The 27,924-nt window shown below is 47.4% G+C and overlaps 1 protein-coding gene across 1 annotated transcript in view; it reads right to left on the bottom strand.

Moving 5' to 3' along the window:
- Positions 1-991: 991 nt before the first annotated feature.
- ILRUN (inflammation and lipid regulator with UBA-like and NBR1-like domains) overlaps positions 992-27,924 on the bottom strand; it is a 395,284-nt gene continuing 368,351 nt past the window's right edge. The window contains exon 5 of the mRNA XM_069633501.1: positions 992-5,144. Within this exon, the coding sequence (XP_069489602.1) occupies positions 5,109-5,144 (36 nt within the window). The 3' untranslated portion in view covers positions 992-5,108. The remainder of the gene's footprint in view (positions 5,145-27,924) is intronic.

Below are 27,924 nucleotides of genomic sequence, written 5' to 3'. Positions count from 1 at the left end.
ATGTCCAACATCCTCTTAAAAGAAAACTGTAGTGGAGCAGATTTTAGCATGCACATAAATAATTGTTTTCACTTTCAATAACAGATACACCCAGAATGCTGAAAATAAAAGTACTGAAATTTATAAAGTGCCCAATGGGAGTCGTCTGCGGTAGGTGGTCACAACTAGGATTTAGAGGTTGTGCTAAAGCCTTAAAAAGAACGTGGACCACGATTCTATGAACAAAAAGGATTTCAGTGATTGTTTAAGACTTAGTCCTCATGGGTTGTTGTTCCTTATAGTGGAGTATTAACAGAAGGAATTATGTTTCCTAACAATCAAAAAGTTGAAGGAATGGCTCGTAGGCTACAGTAATCTCAATTAACAATTTCTCCATTTCTGAGGGCAGCCCCAAAAGGATTTTATGCGTTAGCCTGGAAGCTTTATAGGTTATCAAGTTTTTCACTGATAGTTTGATCATGGTCTCTTCCCTCAAGTCCTCGTTAACCATACTTGGTGGCTTTGTGTCACCTGTAGTTTGTAGACTGGGTTCTCAATGGCCCAAACTATTACAATATTCCATGCTGGAGTGGAGAGCAGCACTCCGAAGGTAATAGTGGTAGACTAGGTTTGGCAATACATTAGTACCTAAACGCTTTAATAATGTTTTTTGCGGATTCGTTATCACTTGAACTATTCCAAGACAGTTTAGAATGCCAAACGTACCTGCTGCGCCATAGTTGGGTTAGCATGCGACAAGGGGGTCCCATCAACTGACACTAACCAGGACATCTCAAAGATGAAAAACGCACACAATTCTAGGCAAACGGGTAGTTATAAAGAGAGAAGGGGATTCTCTGCCCTTAAATACAGTTGCCAGTTTCAGACACCTGTCAGAAAGGAATAAGGAGGCAGGTTGTTCCACTGGTCCTTGCTTTAAGCTGGTAGCAAACCCCGTTATACAAATCAGGTGATAAACAGCCTCTAAAATAAAGACTACAAGACAGTCTAATATTTTATCAGTGTTAATTTAATCGTACAAATATTAATTTATACATTAAGGAAATAATTTCCTTTTTGTTTAAATTTTATTATTCACGTGTCTATGTCCCCAAATGTGCTATTGGAGGATTCCTCGCCGAGCAGAAGACCCTACAATACATTGCCTTTTGTTCTACACATGCACTCCCTACTACAGCATACAGACAGCCAAAGAACCAGCACACGCCTCACACAAAAAGGAAAAGTAAAGGACCACCAGAAGCCCATACAGGGACAGCAGGCATCTCAGGCAGCAGTGCCAGTCAAAAGGTTCAATCCAGATGGAGGCAGATTCAGGCTGGGCACCCAGACAGGTAAACTAGACACCTCATATACCAGTGCCAGCCAGAGGTTAGACCCCCGACAAAGGGTAGCAGTCCCCTGACACACAGCAGCGCCATAGGTCAAAAACATGGACACCAAACAGTTCACATGGAGACTTCAGTCAGGAAGGAACTGAACCAAGAAAAGGGGAACAGATGAGCCTCATATGGGATAGTCAGTCAGGGGCACGAAATGGCAGGACAGCAAGTACAGCTCATGAATCTTTGCAATTATTAACCAGGACTGTTGGCACCAAATAGTATAATACGAGTCTGGTGTTTGCAGAGACAGTGGGCAAGTTGACATCTCAAGTACCTGTGAAGAAGTTACTTCTCAGCACTTACGTATAGGTTTATCTAACATCTCTCTTTTTGAATGTTCGCTTTAGTCTCAATTATAAATAAAACTTCTCTGCAGACAGGATTGGTGCTTCTACCGAGCCTTGTGGGGTATAGCAGCCAAAGTGAGGGAAATAAACCTGCTAAACGTGAAACTGAAGACTCCTAGCGTGCAAGGTTGCAGCACTTATTACTTGGTTCCACTGCCAAGACGAGACTCTTTGCAGGAGTATTTAATAATGGTTGGGGAAAAACATTGTGGCCTTGGCTGCAAGGAGCAATTAAAAAGAAAAAAAAAGCTGAAAAGCTCACGCAGAAACACTTCCATTACCAATGCTGAATTTGTGAGCGGTTGGAGCAACCTGAATGCTGCAGGTGCACATGGCAGGGGTTACTTGAGACTGTGGACCCAAGAATTCAGCCACTAGCACCGTGAAGGTTCAGAGTGTACCACATGACTAAACGGGAAACACTCGACCAAATCACACCCCCTCTTGTTGCAGATATTTACATGGCCCACATATTTACAGTGAAGGAGATCAGAGGCGCAAGATCCGAAGAACAGCAATTGTGGGTTTCTAAGGGTACATGTTGGCAACTGCAGGTCTACTGGGTGTTGTAGAGGAAATGGGACCATGAACTAAGAAGCATCTCTATTAACAAAAACACAGGCAGCATGGCTCAGAATCCTATGGCAGTATTGGGAGATGGTCCGAGAGAAGTGAAAGAGGAGCTTTCTTTACGAGAGTGGCTCAGTTTGCATTAGTTCATAAAATGAATTCAGATCGGGAAAGGCAAGCATGCAGTATTCTCATCAGCCTAGTGTCTCAAACGTGCAACAGCGAAAAGGGCAACGTCTCCATGCAGACCAATGATCTTGTGGCCGAGGTCCCGGCCAATGCTTACATAAATCTCCCACAGAAACAGGCCCAGTGAATAACAAGTGCAGAATCACTTGGCATAAGCTAATGACACTGTAAAGAGGGAGCTGCTCCCTATGGTTCGGCTATGCAGGAAACTCTGCAATCCATCACTAGCTGGGTATTACGACAGGAGCTGTGATTCAACTTTTAAATTAGATGCATCTTAATCAACCTCTGCCATCTTCCATGCCTTGGAGAAGAGCACATGTGCAGAACAGGAACACAAAGACACTGAATACCTGGCTTTTATGGCTGCAATATTGTTGGGGATGGGGGGGCGGGGGCTTGCTCTGGGGCGAAAAGATTGAACAAGATTCCAAACATTAGTGTCTTTGGCAATGCAGTAACTTCCTTCTACTCCAGACGCGCAGCTATTCCGACATACAACCACACAATAGGAATTGATGTAGGCGGTGCAAGGAAAAACAGCCCTTTTCTGGCAGATATTGCACATACTAAACTGCTTCTTTGGATAAACCGTGCCCTTGCGCGTCTCAGTATAGTTGGCGAATTCCTGCTGCAAAAGAATCAGTGTACAAACAGCACTCCACAGCATGAAGAGATTTGGCTCCTCCCAGGCAACAGCATCGAGAGAAACAAAATAAATATATTAACAAGGTAAAACTGAGCCCAGGGAGACCAACAGGCAGCATGTGAATTCATAAAGCCAAGAGCTCTGTGGAGACCCGTCACTAAACCAATTCATTTTGCACACACAAAAGGCGGTCATGCGCGAGGTCACCATCTGTTCTCAGGCCAGCAAGGAGAAAAAAAGGGGTGGTAGAAGAAATCGAAGGAGGGTCAGGCAGGAAAGTGAATGGGCAAGCACAGGTTCACTAAATCCCATTTCAGGAGCCTTCCTATACAATGTGAATAAAGCCAAGTCCCGCAGAGGCATCATCATAAAGGGCATAACTTCAAGGCGAACCCTGCAAAAGTGGCTAGTTCAATGCCCACGAATTGTGTTTTGCTTTAAGGGCACAAAGGTGAGAGGATATCAGCCCCCAGAGTTAAATATGCAGATACTAGGTCAACATGTTCATGCCAGGGAGGGGGAAACCCCCGTTAAAAGATTCACCTGACAAAATGCACTCACATTGGTGGCAACATTTTATGATAGGTTTTAGGCTCTGAAAACACTTGGCATCATAGTGACAAAGTCCGTTAGTAATCAAACTGCCATTAAGTATTAAACAACTGGCGACTGGGTAGAGTCTCACGAAAGGGGGATGGGTGGTACTCGGCTTGATGGATGCAAGGGGGAACAGAGCCTCTCTGTCCAACAAAAGAATGTCCATTGTTAAACAGATGAATCGTACTGCATAACCCCTCCAAGTGACCCCAAATAACATGCCGCAGATCGTCTCAGAGTCTGCACAGTCAAAAGACTGTTAGAGGGCAGAAAAGATTTTAGAACTAAAAGCCTGGGGGAAAAGAGGATCTGTAGATATGGCTGCCCTGAGAAGAACAGGTCTGGTAATTGGTTCAAGACTATACCTGTGGTGAAAATAACTGAAGGGGACACCTGGAAGGACAAAATGCCCAACTGGAGGCCAATGGCATCAGGACCACCACAAGCAGGAAGGCACCCATTTCCTACACAAGTGCATCACAGCTAGCTGTCTATCTTCTTCTGACATACATTGAAACATGCAGTAATGAAATAAGCAGGGGGGGAGGGGTAGATACCCATAAACCCAATCATATGGAAGCAGAACAACCAAAAGAACTCGAACTTTTCCTCTGAGCCCTGATCCGATTTCCAGACTGCGAGCCATGGTTACATCTTAGAAAAACAAAAAGGACATTTATCTTTAACCTGCCCCCATGGCTTTCCACCAAACACACACACTTGCACACACACAGACTTAAAAAAAGCTCAGTGAATATAAAAGAAAATCCATAAATTTGATTCTAAAACAATGGGACAATAAATCCCTCTTTGCGTCACTATTCCTCCCCCACACAAGCCAACACACCACGCCACCATACAAGGGACAATGAGGTGAGACGCAGTCTGCTTTGCAAAATACATAAGATGCAGCCGCTGTCCCTTTCACAAAAAAACAGAGGAAATGACATCTGCTCAAAACTACAAATCTCTCCATTTGCAAAAAAGCTGTCTTTCAGTCTGTCTTTAAAGATGGCTTTTCTTGGTTTAAATCCTCAAACTAAACTTGACAATGTCAGTCTTCATTTGGAAGGGGAAATATATGTATCTTCTGTTCCGGTGAGATGGTCTCTCATCGAACGCATTTCCATCGCATGTTCTCAACCAGCACACACATGCAGACATGGATTTCAGCAGACTATCATCCTGGGATTCTTATGTTCTCTTCCGGTGTGCAGAGGTTGGAAGTGGGGGTAAGGGGGGGTGGGTCCACATTGAATCCTCTAGTAGGTCACAGGACACCTACTATTCCCCCGCAACAAACCCAGGCATTCACGTCCCCCTTCCGCCCAAAGTTCTGGGTCCAGCTTGGTCTTCATGAGAAGTCATATTTTAAGACTGCCCAAAGGGATAAGGGCCATGGAAACCCTGTTGAAGAGAAGAACAAATTAGGAATTTCAAAGTAGCAGTGGATGCAAATGATAAATAGTTAATTCATTCTTTCAGATCCTGGCAAAGGACTAACTTCCTACAAAATCTTTAAACGCTTCACTGCTGAAGACATACAAAAGGAGAAGGACTCCACAAGGTCAATAAACCAATCTACCATTTACTCATCTTCAGGTAACTTTAGGCAGAGACTTTAAAATGAAATGTCCAATGAATCAAATACTAAAAACCTGTCAATTACAGGCTGAGGCCTAATGCAATAATCATCACTCAGCGCGAGGATTATCACACCTCAGCTGAACAGGATAAACTCCACTTAGAGGCAGAGCTCTCTTTCATATCTTCTAGGCTTAACCACCTTTCAGGTTGAAAAAGGTCCTACAGGTGTAGCTAAGCTACAGGCTACATACATTTTACTCATAAAAAAGCTCTACGTTGAAAAGATTCTAGTGAGCCATCTCTAGCCAACAAAGTGCTTGCAGGCAAGAGCCATGCTTTAGGTTACACAGATCATACAGGTAGATGTAATTCTGACTTGCATACTATTTTAGAAAATAGTATTTGCTTGAGAGAGCGAGGTTGTCCAGCGTCTAATTCTCAGAAAAGCAGATACGAGCTGTTTGCTACCTTACTTTAGACAATTTCCACTTGATATTGTATTCCTGGGCATGACTGCATTTGGGGAAGCTCCTCTTGTAAACGTTATGTCGGAATATGCCAGTGAGCTATAAAAAAAGTGGAGACACCTAAAAGGTGCACCAATCTGCCTCCCAACACATCCTTTGCGGCAAAGACGCAGCGGACAATTCACCAACTGCTAAGAGGGAACTAAGAGGGAACCCTGCAGTCAGAAGGTGGTCAAGGTGTGCAAAGGAAAAGTAGGAGTTCAGAACCCCACTGGTTGCAGTTGCCACTGACCATTGGAGATTGATCATGAACTCTTGGGAAGTAAAAAAAAAATCATGTACTGTTTTGCATGTGGACAATTGACGGGGTGAATGACTATTTATGCCTGGGTAAATTCATCCAAATTAAAAATGTTCACCTGAGCTCCATGGCACCAAAATATATCTTAAAGTATTAAAGACACCTTTTAAAAAGCAAACAAAAAAATTAGTTTTTATGAAAAACGTTTTACCCAACAACCCTAACAAAAACCAATTCATTTATTTACGGATGTGCTCAAAAAGGTGGTTGTCAACAAAATGAGCAGTTTTAGCATTGATGTACATACAATTTAGAAAAAAACAGTTTTAAATGCAAATGTTGCTCAATGGTGCTGCCTTGCAAGGACCACAATGTAATACGTTAAGTGTTCGGTTTACTGCTTAGTCAAAATCTGCAGTACCAGGCCATAAAAAGTAAACTACTGCACAAAAGCACACCACGAAATAACAGCTCACGAGAGTGGCACTAACCGTCAAATTTAGAGTCTCCTGGAATCTGTTATGGGAAGAAATTGCATTTCTACTTAAATAAAAATCACTCGTATAATTAATTAGTCTTTCACCCACCCCATATGTGAGGGAACCATCACCCCCCCCTATCCTTTACACAGAATAAACCCTGCAGGCAGTGCTCCAGATAAGATTTGGAAGTGGGAGTATTTTACTCCCCATTTTTTTAAAGTTGGACGTGAAATTATTTTTGTTGGTAGTAAAAATCTAAGTCCAATTCCCAATGGAGTATTTTATAAGTGAGTAAAAATGCTTTTATCTGGAAAGAGGAAATGTTTTGTAATAATTAGTTCTTTGCATTCAATCATTCATACACATTAAAAGATGCGCGTTTACTTCTTCTGGACAGGCAGTGATAAGGGAGTAGTTATTTACCTGTAACTTCATTTCTCAAGCGTTGGTATCTTTCATGGATTCACATGCTTAGAATATTCGCCGTCGTCAGGCTGGGAACCTCGGTATATTTATTAAAAACGTTTTCCATTGGAAAAAACTCGACACTTGTGTCCCATCGACGTCCTTTTGGGACGCTTACGCATGACCCAATAGGAATTAAGGTATAAATAGCCCCGGTTCCCTTCAGATTTTAACCCCCAAAGTAGAGGCAATACCAAGTTTGCATTCAAGGGAGGCCGGCGGGCACATGTGAATCCATGAAAGATACCAACGCTGGAGAAATGGAGTTACAGGTAAGAAACTACTCCCTTCTCCAGCATTGGATCTTTCATGGATTCACATGCTTAGAATAGATTACATAGCAGTGTCCTTATACCTGGAGGTGTGCAATGCAAACCAATACTACAGGAACGCAACATACAATTAGCAAGAAAGGCCAACAACCATGGTACATTGAAAGGATGGTACCCCCCTCTGTGGGGGCTTACCTTGCTGAAACAGGTGTTTCAGTAAGGTAAGCCCCTTACCTTACTGCTCGCCCTATCTGCACATCTGCTGCATGCTGTTGCTCCAGGCAATAATGCCGAATAAATGTATGCAGCACCCACCAGGAGGCCGCCTGACAGATGTCCACCAGCAGGATTTCGGACCACAATGCCACCGATGACGTGGAGGATCTTGTCGAGTGAGCCTTTGGACGCCTTTCCAGCGGCCTCCACGCTTTAGAGTGACAGGAGGCAATATCTGACGGAACCCAGCGGGCTAGTCCTTGTTTGCAGAGTGGTCTTCCCTTTACAGAGGGTCCATAAGCCACAAACAGTTGTCTCGTGCGCCTGAATTCTTGAGTGCGACTCAGATAAAACTTCAATGCTCTTTTGACATCCAACGTATGGAGAGCTTGCTCTGCGAAAGAAGAAGCTGCAGCGAAGATTGCTGGTAGCACAATAAGAGTGCTTATGGAATGTAGTTGGAACCTTCGGGATAAAATGAGGGTTAGTTGCTAACACCACCTTGTCCTTGAAGAAACGCAAGTATGGGGGGGATCAATCACAAGCGCTTGCAACTCAGAGTCTTCTTGCTGAAGTAATGGCTACCAAAAAGGCCATTTTCCATGACAAAAATTTGAGGGGTGACGACGACATAGGCTCGAACAGAGCCTTCATTAGCCCTGATAGTACCAGATTGAGACTCCAAGTATGGCTGGAGGAAAAGTCTAAAATAACTCAGGAAATGCTTGATTAGTCGATCACTGAACGACGGAGTCGAGTGCCTTTTCCAAGTAAATCTTGAAATGGCTGCCAAGTGAACCTTTATGGAGGATAAAGAAAAACCCTTTCTCGCCAAGTGTAGTAAATAAGGCAGAATTTGCTCCGATTAAATGTTTAACGGGTCCACCTCCGGTTGATCCCTACACCATACACAGAATCTCTTCCACTTACATGCATAAGAAATCTTCGTGGACGGAGCCCTCGCCGCCTCTAAAATTCAGTGACAATCTGAAGAAATGTTCAGGGCCCCAAACTCTGAGAAGTCAGGAGCCAAGCCGTCAGGCTGATGGAGCTCGGGTTGTGATGCCAAATTGCTCCCTTGTCTTGAAACAGAAGGTCCGGCGTCATTTGAAATCTCACTGGCTCTGCCACGGACAGTTGGAGCAGGTCCGAAAACCATGGCAGCCTCACCCAGTGAGGGGCAATTAGAATCACCCGGCATCAATATTTGTGAATCCACTGGAGGGTCTGTTGAATGAGCGGAAACGGAGGGAACGCGTACGTGAACCTGCCCGTCCACGGGAAGGAACACGCATCCCCCAGCGAATTGGGCTGCGGCCATCTGCTGGCGAATTGCTTGCACTGTTTGTTCTCCCGGGTTGCGAAAAGATCCAGAGAAGGACAACCCCATTTCCTGAAGATGCTCAACACTTGTTGCTCGTTCAGTTCCCACTCGTGGAGTTGGTTCATCTCCCTGCTGAGAGTCTGCCTGTACATTGTTCACCCCTGGTAGGTGGTACGCCACTATGCTCATTTATTGTTCGAGGGACCAATGCCATAGTACCTGAGCCTCGCTCGAGAGCGTTCTGGAACAAGTGCCCTTTGTTTCCTAAGGTAGAACATCGTGGTCGTATTGTCCGTTAATACTCTCACTACTGATCCTCGTATGCGCAGCAAAAATGACTTCAGAGCCCAACGTACCGCTCTTCGCTCCAGCACATTGATGTGAAGGGTCGATTCTCCTGGGGACCATCAACCTTGAATTTGTAAGGATCCCAGATGGGCTCCGCATCCTGTTTGAGATGCATCAGTCACAATTGTCGATTGAAACTCCGGCTCTAGCAGAGGCATCCCTCTTGTCAGATTGTCTGAAAGTTGCCACCACCGAAGCACCTCTAGAAGCTCGCTGCTGATCATCAACTTGTCGGACCACAACCCGCGACTTTGAGACCATCGGTCCGCCAAAAATTCCTGTATCAGCCTCATGAAGAGAACAGTTCTTCACTAGCGGAATACATGACGCCATGGCTCCCAGAAACGACATGAATCTTCTAACACTCTGGTTCCAGCTCTCCACTCCTCCGCTTTCCGTTTGAGTTTTTGAACTCTGTCTAATGAAGGTCTCACTAATCCCGACTGAGTCTGGAACTCCACGCCCAAAAACACCCAGCTCTGTGAGAGAACAGAAAGGATTTTTCGAAGTTGACTGCAAAGCCCAACCGTTGTAGTACCTGCATGGTAACGTCTAGGCTTGCTTGCGCCACTGTCGGCGATGAGCCTCTTATTAGCCAGTCGTCCAGGTAAGGGTAGACGTGATGACCTTTTCTTCGTAGCCATGCTGCCACCGGAGCTAAACATTTCGTAAACGTCCTGGGAGACGATTTCAGGCCGAATGGAATCACTTTGAACTTGTAATGACTGACCCACCATGAACCGCAAGAATTTTCTGTGTCGTCAACGCATGGGTATGTGGAAATATGCATCTTATAAGTCCAACGATGCCAGAAAATCCCCCGGCTGTATCGACCAGATGACCTCCTGAAGCATAAGCATCTTGAACTTCAGGCGTTGCAAAGTCTTGTTGAGAGCTCAAAGGTCCAGAATGGGTCATCACTTGCCGTTGTTTTTTTTACCATGAAGTAACAGGAGCAAACCCCTAGGCCTCTCAGCCACTGGAACAAATTCTAAAAAGCCCTTTTTGCAGCATAAACACAACCTCCTGTTGTAATATGTGAATATGGGGTTGCGCCTAATACACAGGCGGAATGGGAGATGACATGACCTTGAACTGCAAAGAGTGGCCTAGTTTCACCGTGTCCAACACCCAACGGACCAATGTTATTCTTTCCCATTCGCTGACGCGACGGGACACTCTGCCTCCAAGGACGTCCTCAAGATTGTCATGGCTGAGACTTTGATTGCTTACTTTTGGTAGACTAAGACTGCCCTCCTCTCCTTCTAGAAGTCTGGAAATCCCGGCTTCTTAGTGTCGCCTGGACAGCTCGCCTGTATCCTTGGGAGGAGTATGTCGATCTATTGAAACTCTAATCCCTGGATGTGGCGAATCGAGAATTCACCGAAGCTCCGCAGAAGGGGCTAAAAGGCCAAAATGCTTGTCCACTTGGTAATGCCCCCAGTGATCTTGCAGTATCTGAATCTTCCTTCATGCCTTTAAGGGCGTTGTCTACCTTTTCCCCAAATAACTGTTCACCTTCACAGGTCATGTCTAGCACTTTATACTGGAATTCCGGCCTAAAGTCTGTACATTTTAACCAGGCTTGTCTTCTTAGTACCACTCCATTATTTATTTGCTTGAATCCCGACTCCGCCAAATCTACAGCGATATTGATCGAGTGGTTTGATGCCTCCTCCCCCTCATGCACCAGTAACATGGCTGTCTTCCTGTGCTCTTCGGGCAGGTGTTCCAAGATGGGGGCCAAGCGGTGTCACATTTCACTGTCGTATCATGCCATGATAACTAACGAGTTAGCCGCCTTGACCGTCGTCTCTCCCACTGCCAAGACTTTCTTACCAAAGGCATCTTGCCTTCTAGCTTCACTGTCCGGAGGTGTTGTGCACTTGTGTTGCGATCTAGCTTTTCTGCTAGCCGCCGCTGACACTACTGATTCCGGAGAGGGCTGTCCGGTCAAGCACTTAGGTGTAGAGTCCGGGGCTTTAAATTTCTTTTCTAACCTGCCATTGATTGCAGGCTCCGAAAATGGATGGCGCATGGTACGTAAGCATGGTACGTAAGCCTTCCTGCCAAACGTGGTCCAGAAACGGAACCGAGAAGATGGACTATCTCCTCTTCCCCATATTGTCAAATAAGAAGCATTCCTTCCGTCATTATGGGGTCAGACCAAATTCGATACAGGCTTTCGCCATCATCGCAGGAAAAGCCTGGATGTCATCTGGACGCGACGGTTGAGCCGGGCTTCTAGGAGTTTCTACTTCACCATCCGATTCCCACGTAGGGTCCCTCGACGGCGACAATGAAATGTCCGACATTGAGTCTCTAGGACCTTGATCTGACTCAGAGTCCTGTAATTCACCTTCCTCCGGGTGAGCAGGGGGTGGTTCTGGGAGACCGGCAACCCAGCCATTGATGTTGACCGTGGAGCGGGACCTGCCGTGTCGTCGACAGGTATCACTGGAGGTGTACCCATGGGAGGCAACCTTGCATCTAACTGGCTTAAGAGGGATTGCAAAACCTGTAAAGACAACATCGAATGTGGATTTAGCAGAGAAGATGTAGAGGGAGCATTTTGAATCCCTGAGTTCGTAGACGAGCCAGCGCCCTGTAAGCAGAGATCTGTTGGATGAACAATCGGTTCCCGCTCCTCCTCCAGCGACGATACCGAGAAAGCCGATTCCTGCTGTAATAGGGTGTCCGGCAGAACTGTATCATACACCGCCAGTTGCCAAACTTCTGGAGGATCTACCATCGACGATGGAAACCTAGGAGTTTCCACTTCCCCTTGTCAATAGTCACCACCGGGGTCGACGAGGCCACTGCAGGTATTGACACTGCGGGCGGTAGTGAAGCCGTCGACGGGACTCCCGTTGACGGCAGTGGCAGCGCAGACTCTTTAGGCGATCCTGCCTTTTTGGAGTCTTTAGACCGATGCTCTACTCGAGGAAGACCTATGATGGTCTCCTGAGGAGGAGCCCCTTAAAGGGTCTTCCCTATCCTTTTTTGAAGTAGATGAAGAGGAAGATTTTTCTTGCTTATGGCCCTAGTCCACACGACCATGTTTTGATGATGAAGGGGTGTCTTCCCCAAAGAGGAGCGACTCTTCTCCGTAGGCCATGGCTTCTTTGCCGGAGGCTCCGCCGACACCGAGGGGCGAGGAACTACAGGGGATTTAGGCCTGTTCGATGCCAGAGTGCGCACTGATCCTACCTCAGATGGAGGGTAGGCCCCTTCGTTCAGCCACGTTATTAGACACTGAATATGGTCCTTCAAGGTCTTTTGCGAGAACCCCTTGCAGATATCACAGTTGTCTGCAGAGTGATGAGGGTAAAGACAATAAAATCAATCCACGTGCCCATTCCCTTCATAAACTTTCTTCATTCCACACGTGGCACATGGGCAAAACAGCACTTTCCCTGACATTGGGAAAGAAAGTACAAACTAACAGTGTAGAAACACGAGGTGATTCCAGACTACTTTGGATACGGTTGAAATCTGAGGGGAGCTGTGGGGGTGGGGCTATTCATACCTTACGTCCTATTGGGTCATGCGTAAGCCCTCGCTGCACTGTTGGAATAAAACAGGGATGACTAACAAGAACAGTCCTACTAGGCTTTGTAATTCGGATCGTCCAACAGCAGGAACAGAAGTGCAGGGTAGTTGGAGGGGGGGAGGGGGGGGAGATGCTGGTCAGAGCAGAATGCGATAATGCTAAGGGGGGGAAGGGGGAGTGCTGGTTGGAGTGGAGAGCGAACAAGTGCAGTGTGGGGGCTGGGCAAGGCTAGTGCTAAGGGGAGGGCAGGTGGACAAGTGCCAGGGGAATCCAGGGAAAGAAGGTCTGCATTCTAAGTGCTAGGACAGGGCTGAAGCGGGCTCAGTAGGGGGTGCATGCTAGTACAGGGGGAGGGAGCAGGGTTGGGCAAGTGCATGAATGGAGGCGAACCAGGGGAGAACAAGGTGTTGGGGTATACTTGGCGAGGAGGGCCTGGTGCCCTGTATGACGGAAGAGGGGGGCATTGGCAGGGGAGGAGGAAGGAGGAAGAGAAAGAAAAGGATGGTCTTGAGAAGCGTCTGGAACTTAAGGAGATCCGGCTCAAGCTGGGGAGGGGCAGGAAGGCAATTCGAGGGAGGTTCTTGAGGAAGTGAGATCTAACCCCCACTCTCTTAAAGACAGATATATATATATATCTCCGAGACCCCAGAAAGCAGTGTGGATGATGCAGAGGGTCTTGAACTTGATCCTCGCAACAAGTGGGAGCCAAAGGAGAGGGGGTATGGCTGGAAAGATGCTGTCCCTGGGCTTGAGGCCAAGGATAAATCTTGCAGTCCTATTCTGGATTAGTTGAAGGGGTGGAGGGAGGCTATAGGCAGATTGAGGAAGAGGATGTTGCAGTACTACAGCCCAGAGAAGACCAGAGCTCTAGAAACATCAAGCTTCTGGGGTAAGTTGAGTAAAGGGAGACTGCCACTGAGGAGGTGCAGCTGAAAGTGGGCCTTCTCGGCAAGGTCCGCAATGTGAGGAGGGGCGTCGAAGAGGACAGCAAGGTTTTTTGCCTCACAAGAGGGTAATGAAGGGGACCAATGGAGGGCGGCCAGGGAGTAGGAGGGAGCTGGGGTCCCAATGAGAAGGATCGCAGCTTTACTGGCATGATGGCAGAGATCGTTAGCAGAGCACCATGCCATAAAAGCTGTCAGTCAGGTATGAGAAAGGAAGAGGAGGAGGCGGTGGCAGTGGAAGAAAGCTTGAAGGAGAGCTGTGTGTCGTCTGTATAATACTGAAAGTGAGGAGAGAAGGCAGTGATCCAATGGGCCAGAAGGGCAAGGTAGATGTTGAAGACTCACCACAAGAGGAAAGAGCCCTGTTCGGTCAGAGAGTAAGGCGGTCAACCAATCCAGTGCCAGGTCCATGATGCCAAGGGCATCACAAAGCAGATTTATAAGGGTGTCATGATTGGCCGTGTCAAAGGCAGAGGAACGAGAGAAGGATGAGAATGGAATGAGAGTTGAAATCAAGATTTGAGAGCAAGTCTTCGCAGGGGTTCAGGAGGGCAGTTTCCGTGCCTCTGGCTGCTCGGAAGTCAGACTGGTGGTCGTGGAGACAACCAACAAATTTAGTGCAGTGGATCAGCTGGGTGATGACCAGCTTCTTGAAGTGTTTCCCTAGGAAGAGGGTAATGGAGATAGGGCGGTAATTAGCCAGCCAGGATGGGACGGCAGAATGCTTTTTTTGATTAGCAGGTGCACAAGGGAGTGCTTGAGGGTTAGTTGGAAGGAGGCAGTGGCAAAGGAGTGATTGCAGAAATCAGCCACGGCTGGCGCAAGGGAGGCAATGACTAAACAGGTGCACAAGAGGGAAGTCCAGACCAGTGAAGGGTGTCCCCGAGGCACAAACACGAGGGGGGAGTGATCGCAGGGCCTCCTGATGGTAAGGGAGACATGTGGTGCCAAGGCAGAAGGGTTGTCACACTGCTCTTTCAGCAGGTGGGGCAAAGCATCTGTTTTTGTTGGATTGCTTCAGTTTTGCTGGGGTCTTACTTGTTTCCGGAATAGGTCACAAAAGGCCCTGACATTAGGCCTCTATATTTTCCTACTCAGTTCGCCTGCTGATGCTTCTTCAGCTAGTGCTGTGACAGGAGTACCCTATCGTATGTCAGTCTCTACCCGCTTCTGGCATGTGGATGCAAAACAGCAAGTCATCAGCACTCATGCTACAGTTCATGTCGTTCCTTACAGGCACTGAAAGGTATAGCCTTGAAGACAAACTGAGAAATTCCACGGAGTACATTGGTAGTCAGAGGAAAAGATGGAACTGAATCTCGTGGGTGCGAGTGGTCAGGAAGGAAAGGGACCAACTTTCTCTGAACTATAGAGAAGAATGCTGTGGCCTTTTAAAAAAAACAGTTGAGCACTAGGAAACTAAACACAAGGCTAACCAGCCACCAATTAGTTGATGTTTTTAATTTTTTTTTTTTTTTTAAAGTTTTTACCCATAAAATTTAGTTGGTGGGTTGGGGATGAACAAGTTGCTCTCTTACCTGGCAACGTTCTTTTGATGGGATGGTCCGACGACATATTCCATATCTATGACAGTAATCACCACAGCTGTGCTGCTTCGGGAAATCTTCAGCGTCTGCATCCTGCGTCGATACGCCGCCCTCTAGGACCTCCTCTAACGGCCAACGTCACTGGATGTTATAAGTAGGACGCACGATGCCCGTAGCCTCAGTTGTAGTTTTTTCCCAGAACGTGTGCCACCAGTCTTCTGCCAGTCTGACACACAAAGCCTTACGGAAACATAAGCTGCAATCGCATAAGAAATTCTGTAGCAAGGAAGGTATGGAGGGAGCGGTATGGAATACGTCGTCAGACCATCCCATCGAAAGAAAGTTACCAGGTAAGAGAGTAACTTGTTCTTCGAGGGGATTGGCTCCTCCGACGTATTCCATATCTATGACAGACTCCCAAAGCAGTACCAATGCAAGGAGGTGGGAAAAGAATTTAGAAAACAGAAATTTAGCATGCCCAATCAAATTGCAGAGTAAAGGACCGCCTTGCCAAAGGCCAGATCCTGCCGCCGGACGGAACCGAGGGAATAGTGACGTACAAAAGTATGTACCGAAGCCCAGGTGGCTGCATCACAGATGTTGCGAATAGCAACAACCCTCTGCAGGGCACTAGAGGCAGCCATACCCCTGGTAGAATGGGCCCATAAGCCAACCGGTGGGTCCTTACCCGCCAAGCGATAACACTCCGAGATAGCCAAAATAATCCAGCGAGACAAAGTCTGTTTCGTCACAGCCTGTCCCAAATGCTTTCCAGCGTAACCAATAAAGAGCTGATCGTCCACTCTGACCCGGGACATGTGTGAAATATAAAAAAATAACGCTCTCCTAGGATCAAGCCTATGGAGCCTCTCCTCTTCATTACCAGGATGTGGAGGATAAAATGCTGGAAGAACAACCTTCTGGCCTAAATGAAATTCCGACACCATCTTCGGAAGAAAAGGACGAACTCTAAGGACAACCCTGTCCTTATGAAACACAGTGAAGGGTGGCTTAACTGAAAGTGCCTGTAACTCACTCATTCTGCGAGCGGAAGTGACCGCAACTAAAAATACAGTTTTCAGAGTTAACAGTCTCAAAGGGCATGAATGCAAAGGCTCAAACAGAGCACCCATCAGAAACTTGAGAACAAGGTTCAAATCCCAACCGGGCACCTGGAAAGGTGACGGAGGGAACACATTAGTGAGCCCTTTCAGAAACTGAGAAATTAAAGGAATTTTAAAATAGGAACACTCTTCAGACGAGCGCCTAAATATGGACAGCGCCGCCAGGTAACCTTTAATGGTACCCACTTGAAGGCCCCTGTGGGCCAAAGAAAGCAAAAAAGACAGAACCATGGGAATTTCACTTGCAAAAGGATCCACATTCTTAACCCTGCACCAGTCGCAGAACTTCCTCCAACTGCAGCGGTACAGGGACTTTGTTGCGGGCCTTCTGGCCGAAAGCAACTCCTCCATCACATCTTCAGAGAGGTCCCAATCCTTATACCTCAACCTTTCAGAAACCAAGCGTGAAGGTTGAGGGAACATGACCTCTGGATGGAGAACCTGACCCCCCCCCCCCCCCCCCACTCCCGTGAGAGCAGATCGTCAAGGTAGGGAAGACGACGTGGATGGCAGATGGACAATTCGAGAAGGTCCGGGTACCACGTCCTCCGGGCCCACGCCGGAGCAATGAGGATCATCCGGGAACCGAACCTCCGTAACCTCTGCAGTACTTGCGGGATGACGGGGACAGGAGGAAACGCGTACAGCAGAGGTAATGACCACTCCACCACGAACGCGTCTCCTAAGGCTCCGTTTGGAGGAAATTCCAGCGAGCAGAACCTCTCGCACTTCCAGTTGACACTGGGAGGCGAAGAGATCCACTTGAGGGGTCCCCCAAAGGGCGAAGATCTCCAGGAGAATCCCCTGAGCCAACTCCCACTCGTGAGAGATCGTGCTCTGCCTGCTCAGAGCGTCCACCGTCTCGTTTGTCTTCTGCCAGATGAACTGCCAAGATCGAAACTTCCTGCTGGATTGCCCAGAAACAGAGCTGCATCGCCTCCCTACACAGAGGAAGTGACCCTGCCCCCCCCCCCTTTTGTTGAGGTAGTGCATGGCCACTGTGTTGTCCGTCAGGATCAGGACATTCTTTCCTCGCACAGTCGGCAGAAAAGCCTTCAGGGCCAGCCTGACGGCCCTCAGCTCCAACAGCTTGATATGGAGTCTGGACTCCGGAGACCAACGACCACTGACTCAACTCGTTGGCATGAGCCCCCCATCCCGTGAGGGATGAGTCCGTCACGATCGTCACCTCTGGCCAGGGCAGCCAAAATGGAGCCCCCCTCAGATTGCCTTCGTCGGCCCACCAAAGAAGGTCCTGGGCGACCGAAGACGGCACCTGAACAGGGTCCGACATCCTGCCGGAGGACTGAGACCACTGGAGCTTGAGTGCCCATTGCAAAGATCTCATCTGCAACCTGGCCTCTGGCACCAGAAGAATGCAGGATGCCATGAGGCCGAGCAATCTCAAGAACTCGAACGCTGGGAGACTCTGGGCATGCTGAAACATGTGCACCATCTGCTGAATGTGATGAGCCCTCACCTGGGGAGGAAAACACTGCCCCAGGGACGTGTCAAGCACTGCTCCGATGTACTGGAGCCTCTGAGTTGGCGTCAAGTGGGACTTCATAAGTTGAGGGAGAAGCCCAGCTTGTGACGGAGTGGCAGGTGACGGACAGATGATCCAGGACTTGCTCGGGAGAGCGCGCCCGGATCAACCAATCGTCCAGGTAGGGCTAGACGTGAATCCCCCTTTCCTGAGATGCGCTTCCACCACTACCATGAGCTGGTGAAGACCCTCGGGCGGAGGTCAATCCGAACGGCAGGACCCGAAACAAAGTGTGAGTCGCCAACCGTGAACCTCAGGTGCTTCTTGTGCTTTGGATGGACCGGCACATGAAAATAAGCGTCCTTGAGGTCGAGAGACACCAACCAATCCTGAAGTTGAAGGGCCTGGAGGACTTGAGAAAGAGTAACCATCTTGAACTTGTCCTTCCTGAGGAGTTTGTTCAAACCGCGCAAGTCCATGATGGGTCTCAATCCCCAGTCTTTCTTGGAAATCAAAAAATAAGGGGAATACCATCCCTTGTTCCTCTCCGCTACAGGCACGAGTTCTATGGTGCCTTTCTCCAGCAGGGCTTGAACCTCCTGCACAAGGAGCGGATCCGGACTCTGCAACGAGAGATACCCCGGTGGTTTGTCGTGAGGCCTCTGCCAAAAGGGAAGACATTAGCCGTGGGCTATGATCTCCAGAACCCACACATCTGAAGTAATGGCACGCCATTCTACAAGATGCTGCGCCAGCCTTCCTCCAACCGACGAACCATGGGACATGGCCTCATGACTGAGCTGAAGCGGCTGCGGCGTTGCCTGAGGGCAAAGGGGCAACTGCCCGAGCGGCCTTAGCACCTAGAGTACCCTGCTTTCCACCTCTGGCACTCCTACGGTGGTCCCTTTGACTGGCAGCTCCTCTCGCTTTACCAAAGGATGAGTAATAACGAAAGGAACCTCCCCTCCATTGCTGTCCCCTAGGACGAAAAGGCGGAGGTTGGCGAACTGCAGCGCCCAACGACTACGCTGCAGCTTTGGAGGTCTGCAACCTCTGAAGGCTCTTGTCAGCCTTGCTGCCAAAAAGATGTTCACCGTCAATGGGCATGTTGAGGAGCCGGGCCTGCACATCAGGAGCAAACCCCGACTTCCGCAACCACGCAAACCTGCGTATTACGGTGCCCGCCGCCATGGACCGGCTGACGCAATCTGCCATGTCCAAACCCGACTGAACGGCCTCACACATGGCATCCTTGCCATCCTGGACCATAGCAAGAAAACCATCCCGTTTGTCCCCTTCGGGAATATGTTCAGCCGCTAAGGAAACAGTTCCACAGTGTGCGTGAAACGTGACAAGGCACATACGGAGTTGGCCGCCTGAAGAGCCATACCCTCTAAAGAAAACACTTTCATCGCCCAACCATCAAAACGCTTGTCGTCCCTATCATGAGGTATGGTAGGATACGACACCTGCTTTGCTGGGGCCGTAGCCACCACCAAACTCTCTGGAGTGGGGTGCTTGGTCAAGTAGCAGGGGTCGCTACTGGCTGGGCAGTATTTTCGCGGCAAAGACTTGCCCACTGCCGGGAGACTCTCCGGAGCAGTCCAAGCCGCCGCCAACCTCCTCTGTAGAGCAATATGGAACGGCAGTACCGGGTCAGTTGGTGGACCTTGGTCGAGGATATCCGTGAGGTCATCCTGAAGAAAATCCCCTGGGGGAGCAGACCACCCCAAGTACTTGGTGACCCGAGACATAAGGCGCCGGTACGAGGAGTCGGCATGGGTGCCAGGCTCAGGCCTACAAAACTCAACCTCCGGAGAGGTGTCCAGACCACTGGCATCGTGCAGGGACTGACGCAGGTCCTCAATCTGGCTATGGCCCGAGAGAATCTCATCTGGCACCGTATCAGGAACCATGCCATCATCAGAGCCCTCATCCACCTCCAAAATGTACTCAAGATGGCGGAAAGTGGGCACAGAATGGGTAACAAAGCCATGCTTGACCTTGGCCAGAGCCTTTCTAGGGGGTCCCACCATCCCCCGGGGTACTCCTGTCAAAACAGCCTCAAAAGGCGTCTAGGGAATCAGCGTTGACGCCGAACGCGGCGCCGACAGCATCAACACAGGCCTCGACATCCTGGGCGCCGACGACTTCCTCAGAGGCGGAGACTCGAGAGTCCCTCGACGACCTCAGCGCCACAGGCGTCAACGTCTTTCTCGAAGACATCACAGGCTCACACGGTCTCGAGCGTGTCGAGGACCAGGAACGGGCGTGACTGAAACGATTCCACTTGTCCAAGCGGGACCGCTCCCGCGAATCGTGCCGACCACCCGAGCCCAAAGGCGTACGAGCGGTGTCTCTAGTCCGATCACGACCAACCCCACTCGGAGGCGCGGACCGACCAGTGCCCTGCGATTCGCGAATCGCTAGCATTTTCTTACCGAAGGAAGCCCATTCCTCTGGTGTCGCATGCTTGGTGGGATAAGCGACCCGCCGACGGGCGGAGTGCTCAGATGAGGACGGGGAAGGCGACCGATGACGGCGCTTCCAGGAGTGCCTCGAAGAGGCAGAGGAGTGGCGGGACCCGCTCCGGGACAGAGACCCACTGGACTTCCGATGACGATGCGGAGAGTCGCCCCTCGAATCGTCCGTTGAAAGCCCCGCGGACCTCGATTTACGGGGCTTGGACACCTTACCAACCAACAGTTTCTTATTGCGCTCCCGCAAGGCTTTGGACGTAAGCGACTGGCAGTCGACACAATCATCCGTGTCATGGGCCTCCCCGAAGCACCAGAGGCAGGCGTTGTGTGAGTCTGTCACCGACATCTTGGACCCGCAGTCCCCGCATTTCTTGAAGCCCGGACGCGGGGTTGAAAAAGAGGTAGACATCACTAAGGACTAACTTCACAAACAGGTTCGAAGAACCGAAAGAACAGAAACTCCAAAGAGTCGAGGCACGCCAAGATCTCCGAAGCGAACACGTTCGCGGAAAAAAACGGAACAGGCTATGGGCGTCGTGCGTCCTACTTATAACATCCAGTGATGTCGGCCGTCGGAGAAGGTCCTCGAGGGCAGTGTATCACGTTATTGACGCAGGACGCAGAAAGATTTTCCGAAGCAGCACAGCTATGGTGATTACTGTCATAGATATAGAATACGTCGAAGGATCCAATCCCCTTGAATGGACAGTCCTCTGAAACAAATGTAGAAGGAGACAGTCCTTTTGAATCCATAAGCAGGCCACAGTAATCTCAGCAGAAGGAGCAGCAGTATTGGATCTACTGTAAAGCACAGGGATCAAAATTAATAGGACCTATTTAACTCCTGTGTGTAGTTTACAATAGTCAGGTTAGAGCGATACCAAAAGCCATCAGTAACTACCTTCCATTCCTCTGTCAACAGGTAGCACACAAATCAATTTGGGACCCCGTATAAAAAGTAGCCTTGTGTGGCCCTGCGACAGTTGATGCCCTTTGAAACATACATTATGACTAACACAGGTTTCAGAAAACTGATACTATATAAATTTTTAAATAATACAACCCAGGAACATTCATTAAAAGGTGGGACACCACATTAGGTAAGGTTACTTCAAGAGAATAATGGGAATACCTCTGGGGAATTGTAACAAAATGAACATGCTCCATCCAAATAAGGGAAATGTAGTATAAGGTGATGTACCACTGGCATTACACATCCAAGCGGCTTAACACTATATATCCGACCACATCAATTTTCCGTTGGAGGGTTTGCAAGGACAAGGGGGATTGGAGACATACATTACGGGCCTGTCCAATTTTGCAACCGCTCCAGGGTGAGTTTAAAGCGCATTTGGATGGAATTTTTCAGGATTTCAGTTGCATAGAAATAGAGGTATAGTTGTGTGGCCTTTGGGACCCTAAAGTTAAGACATAGCCAAAAAGACAAACACAGGTGTATACTCCTGCTCATAGCGGCGTGGCTAGTGGTGGCACAAAGGTGGGAAAAAGCACCAAGATCAACAGATCAGCATTGGCTTTGGAAGATAGGGAACTTTTTATAGATGGAATGGGCCTTGTATGTACTTCAGGGAGAACAAGCCACCTTCAAACAGGACTGGGATGGTGTGTTGACTTATCTTCAGAAGGACTATATGAAGCAATGGTGTATAAAGTATAAAGTATAAGGATTATGGACATTTTGAGAGCAATGCGAGAAAGGCACAGAATAGATCTAAGGGGAGTAACCTCTGCCAGATGGGGATGAGGGGGGGTTATTTTTGTTGTAAACTTTTTTTATTTGTTTTTTTTTTTTTTTTTAAAGGTGCTCTGTAACAACTGGAAGCTATTGAAAGCATAATGGTCATAAATAAATCACACATTGTTAGAAGTTTGCTCCTCAGATTGAATTTAGGTTTGTGGCATGCTATAAACTAGCTCTCATTACTCAGACATAGCTCCGGTTTAGTGGGCGATTCCAGATACCCATTCAGTGATTTTATCTCCAGCTCATCAAATCTCTACTTCAATTCAAGAAAGGCCTCACAAGCATCTTAACACAGTTTGTACAAACAGAAACTATGGCCTTGGAGGCCTGGTGACGATAGTCCCACAAACATTTTCAAAGAATCGACTGACTTGCTAGTACCCTGGATCACCAAGTTGATAAACCTATCTTTTGACAAAGGTGTGGTACCAGATGTGCTAAAGTCAGCTTGGATAACACCCTTGCTGAAAAAAGAAAATGTAGACCCCACCAATAAAGATAATTATAGGCCAATAACCAACGTGCCTTTTATACTGAAGATACTGGACAAACGCCTACAAACAACTCCAGGCTCATGTTAATGTTAAAGGACATTTGTACCGCGCACTATCACCATCGAAGTGGTCCCCTGGCGGCTCTGAAAAAGGTGAGGAGAGGGGGTGGGTTAGTGGGAATAGGCTGGAAAAGTGCAAGAGAGCAGTGATGTGCTGTTGGCAGCCTCAGCCCGGTGGGTCCGTTGGCTGGGATTGCGGTGTTTTATGGTCCGTAGTCGTCGTGTGCTGTTGTGCAAGTCTATGTGTGGTTTGTTTTGTTGTTGCAATGTTGTGAAGTTTGTGCGGATTGCTGCGTTTTAGGCTTGCGGTTGTGTTTGGTTATAGTTTGAGAGGTGTATGCAGAGGGATGGAATTGTTAGTTGGTTGGTTAGTTGGCACTGCTGTCCTTGCAATTGTGGGATTCCATCCATGTGCAGTACATGCCAACAGTCACATTTGCGTCCAGATGTCGCACAAGCCAAAGTTCAGAATTCCATACTAGTGTGGCACATGCTCACAGTCACATTTCTGTCTAGATGCAACGCAAGCTAGGGTTCAGAATCCTGAGTGTGGTGCATGCCAACAGTCACATTTCTATCTAGATTCGACGCAAGCTAGGTTCCGAATTCTAAGTGTGGTGCATGCTAAGAATCACATATGCTAACAATCGCATTTCTGAAAATTCCGTCTAAGTGTGGCATATGCTAACAATCATATTACTATCTAGATGCGACGCGGGCTAAGAACACAAGATCCTCGGCACTCGACAGTCAGGTTATAGGGCTCGGCATGGTACTGAAACAGCCATGCTCGACCTTAAGTCCACACTGGCGAGCATTGCTGACAAGAATCAAGCCGCACTACTGATGCTTCTTGACCTCTCTGCAGCCTTTGATCTTGTAGATCACAGCTTACTAGTGACCAGGCTCTGTCGCCACTGCATTTTAATTTGTACATTCGCCCTCTCTTGGACCTCTTAAACAAACTTGGTGTTCAGTATACCAACTACGAAGACGACACAGGTGGTCATACAGCTTAGTGGTCAGTACAGAAATTATGTTGAGGCCGTCAACATCTACAAAGCCATCCAGGATTGGATGGCTTGAACTCTCTAGCCTTAAACAATAAAACCAAACTAATGATAGTATCCTCCAAGAACACCCGGAGCAAACTAGATACGGATTACTCCAACTTCCTTATTGCAGGCATAATCACAGTTCAGAGGACGGTAAAAACTCTGGGAGACGACGAATTATCCATGAAGCCGTATGTCTTAGATCAGGTCTAGCTGCGGACTGATCAATAAGCGAATCAATTACATCTGTCCATTTCTAACGGCCGAAAACTGTGCTCTTCTATCCACAGTGTTGATAAACTCCAGACTGGACTATTGCAATAGCCTATTGTCTGGTACTACTGCCGCAAATAACCCAATCCTTACAGTGGCCCATAACAATGCCTTGCGGACCATCTTCACTCAATCTCGTTGCTCCCATATCTCCATCTTCAGGAAGAAGCTTCATTGGCTACCAGTCAAACATTGCATTACACAAAATGCTCACTACGACACAAATGCCTCTATTTCAGTAGTCCCATCTACTTGTCTGAACGCATTAACATCAAGAGCAATGGAAGAAATCTTTGTTCATCCTCTGCCACAGTCCTCGCTTCCCCCAGATTTAAGACCCCAAAATTTGGAGCCACCATGCTTGACGTTCAGGGCCCTCTACTTTGTAATGCTCTGCCGGCAGGGCTACGACAAATCAAAAACGACCCCCTATTTTAAAAAAAGCCATACAAACCTACCTTTTTAACATGGAGTAATCCTTATGACCCCCTTCTGATCCTGCTTGCTCTCTTGTTGTCCTGTTGATGTTGCCGTATTTTGTGTGCCCTGAGGCCTACGGGCATGAAGCGCGTTATAAGAATTAAAATAAATTATCTGAACAAAATGCGTGTCTCTACACACACTTTGAGACAATGTCAGCCAGATCTCTGAGAAATAAAATTTAAAGGTGCCAAAGCATTTAAGAGCAAGCTCCGCGACAGCCAATGTAAAACAGCTAGTAAATTCACAGAAATAAAAATCACTGGTGTGCAGCATCATTAGGGCCGAGAAATGATGAGTGTTCGTCACCTGCTTACAAGCAATCTTCAAAGCCAATGGTCCCAAAGTCTAAAACATCCAAACAATGAAGTTTGTTATTGAAAGACAAATATTAGGGTACATTTAGAAGGCACCGATTGGAAAGTGCGTCCACCAGAGGAAACAGAAAAACACTTGACTATGCAATTATGCATTACTTTAGTACCACTCACGTATAACGAGCCAAAAAGACCAGAGGACAAAAAAAAAAAAAGACAACCTCCTCCATACAGCAACCCTAAAAAATGCTTGCATTGAGAGATACCCAGCTAAAGCTGCAGGTCTGCAAGAGCTTACAATCTATCAAAATGTGAGCTTTGTGCATGGGGACTCAGGGGGGTTGGCGTAGGAATGTGTCAATTCAGAAGCTTTCAGTTTCACACTTTTACAAGAAACGCACTCCCACAATTGGTGGGTATTGAAATGCCATCGGTTTGGAGGTAACAGAACATACCAGTACATACTATCAATTTCCCCCCTTTGTGACCTCGAGACTAATCGGATCCCGACGAGGTGCAACAACATTGCAATTACTTTGGTATCCTCCAGTGCCAATGGGCGTCCATTTACTTTCCGTTCAGGGGAGGGGTGCAAAAATCTTCAGCTATTAGACTGTCCTGTTCAGAACATGCTGCTGCATTCGTAAAGACAGCAATATAAAAAAATAAAAAAGCAAAGACGATTGGGAAAGAAAAAAAATGCCCAAAGAAAGAAAAAGAAAGAACAATGACTCAGTGGCGGATGACATCAACAGAAATATTTTCCAACAGGTGAGTCATAGGTCATTCATTGTCTAATGCAAGCTTGGAACCAAAACTTCAAAAACACGGTGCACGTTCTTCCCTTTATGTATGTTTCGCGTCTATGTCCATCTATACTGCTGTGTCATTTAAAGTTACCTTCCTGCAGACTGTACTACGCTACGAGCAATATGAAAATAAAGAATAAAAGCTTGGCACATAGACAAAGATAACACGCTGGCCCTTAGCATACAATGCAGGAGTTGTCATTTAGCTATACGAGACCAATGGATGATTAGAAATATAGGGGAAAAGCCCTAGCAAGGCTATAAACTGATGGCATAGCAAGATCACCATTTCTGAACTACTCAGCTTAACCAATGCCTTCTCATTGCTATTACGTCTTTGACAATCCTTATAAAAAAGCAATATTCTTTCCATTAACCTATTTTGACCATCATCCGAGCCCTGCTAGCTTAGTAATGCTCCATCTAACTTTAAAAGCACGTGTGCAGATAAATGCTACATTTTTATAGTGTTCATCCACCTTTGAAATATAACGTCCATGACAATTCCTGCTCCTCCTTTCTTCCGATGTACCGAATGGGTAGTGTTCGCAGTGCATGTAATATGTGCCTACTACGTTGCAGGAACACTTCAAGATGTGGAATCCTACGTGTACTATACCAGTATATTGCTGGCAAGATCTTTCCAAAGAAAAATGCAACTTGCCTACCACTCCGTGTTCCCTCTATATTCAGTTCAGACGGGGAGGTCCGCAACGTTGGCGATTTGACATTTGGGACAAACCGTGGGGGAAGGGAGCGAATAGGTCTCCCATGTATGTAAAACCGTGTCCTTGGAGACCACCATCCACTTTGTATTCACCTTATAAATTGATCACAGCCGTGCCGGACTGAAACGCACCTTAAGGAGGGTTGTATAAGATCTGCGAGGCAAGCATATGGTAACACCCAATACTTTGGCAACATGGAACTGCAGTATGCAGTGACCCAGTATGTGCAGAGATATTAGGGACACAGTAAGAAGTGAGTTTGGGGGTAGAGGGGCAGGGGGAGGATCAGTAGAGGGCCAGCCACAATTGTAGTTTATGGGAATGAGCAAGGGTACCCAAATGTTTCAGGTTTAATCTTCATTTGATTTGGCAAGGCTTTAAACCACCCAAATCCCCCTGCCTTACAGTACATGATATTTTAAAGGTTGCTTCCCTCTGCACGCGGTTTAGTAATCAGTTTTTACAATTTTTGTTTTGAATGTCTTGCGTTTTTCTCATTGTACTGTTACCATGGCTATGCCAGTTGTAAAACTGATTGTAGGCATATTTAATGTAGGTTATATCTCGTTAGCGGTAGGAAAATACTTGTGTACAGTAAAACGTAAGTATGCTTAAATGTTGCAAGTCTTTAGCGCCTCGCCGTTAGGGCAACACACAGGTCTCTAAATTTGGGTTCACCAGGGGTTTATAAATGAACTACTACCAATGAGTGCTAAAAGTGACACTGGAGATTCCCAGCTGACCACAATAGAGCTCTTCCATGAGAATACCTAATGGAACTGGACAAAAGACATTCCACAGAGGGCAGGTCCTTTAGGCGATTGGGCTGTTCATGTTTGGCATCTTGAGGAATCTCAAGATACCAGTTTCATCAGCTTGAGGTGTACAAGAGTTCAGCTGCTTTCATGTCGCTCAACTCGACTACAGGGGAAGAATCAAGACTGAGCGCAGGGGGTTCAACGCTGTGGAAGGCTGATCTAGTTGACTCAAGGAGAATGAGCACCGGTCTGTCACACGCAGGTAGGAAAGTCTAGTTTCCATCATTGCTGGAAATACTTTACAATCAAGATGTGTTCTGGATGATGGCAGATTTCTGAAGAGCTTTCTCAAACGTCTACATCTTCAATTTGGTGGGTCTTGTTCCAAAGACTACAGGTAACAAACTGACCATCTTCTTGAAGGGGATTTCAAGCTTGGTTGTGAACTCGGACTCCAATCAAATGGTTGTATTCACATGTTTCAACAGTCATCTAATCAATAAAGGACATGCAAGCATGCTCATGATTCAAGGGCATGTTCTCCAGGTGTGGATTCAGGTCTGAGTCCACGTTAACCATTCTGAAGTGGTCTTATATAGTCATAGCTACTGCAGCTATGAAGAGGAATCCAGCACAGCTATGCCCATATGACCATACCTGCATTCCCTACTTTCTCACATAGTAGCAATACTCGCCTGTAGGACTCTATAGTAGACTTCACATAATTGGGAAGAAGCGACTAGCAGTCACAGTGTTATTACCCAATTTGATCGAATGGTAAATCTGGCCGAATTCGGACAGTACCATTCGATCGATTAAATTCGATCAAATTGGGTAATCAATACCGAACATG

The sequence above is a fragment of the Ambystoma mexicanum genome, chromosome 13, assembly GCF_040938575.1.
Source record: "Ambystoma mexicanum isolate Mex_15411 chromosome 13, UKY_AmexF1_1, whole genome shotgun sequence".
Taxonomy (NCBI): Eukaryota; Metazoa; Chordata; class Amphibia; order Caudata; family Ambystomatidae; genus Ambystoma; species Ambystoma mexicanum.
The sequence above is the reverse complement of the archived record's forward strand: the minus strand, read 5'-3'. Positions and strand labels throughout refer to the sequence as shown.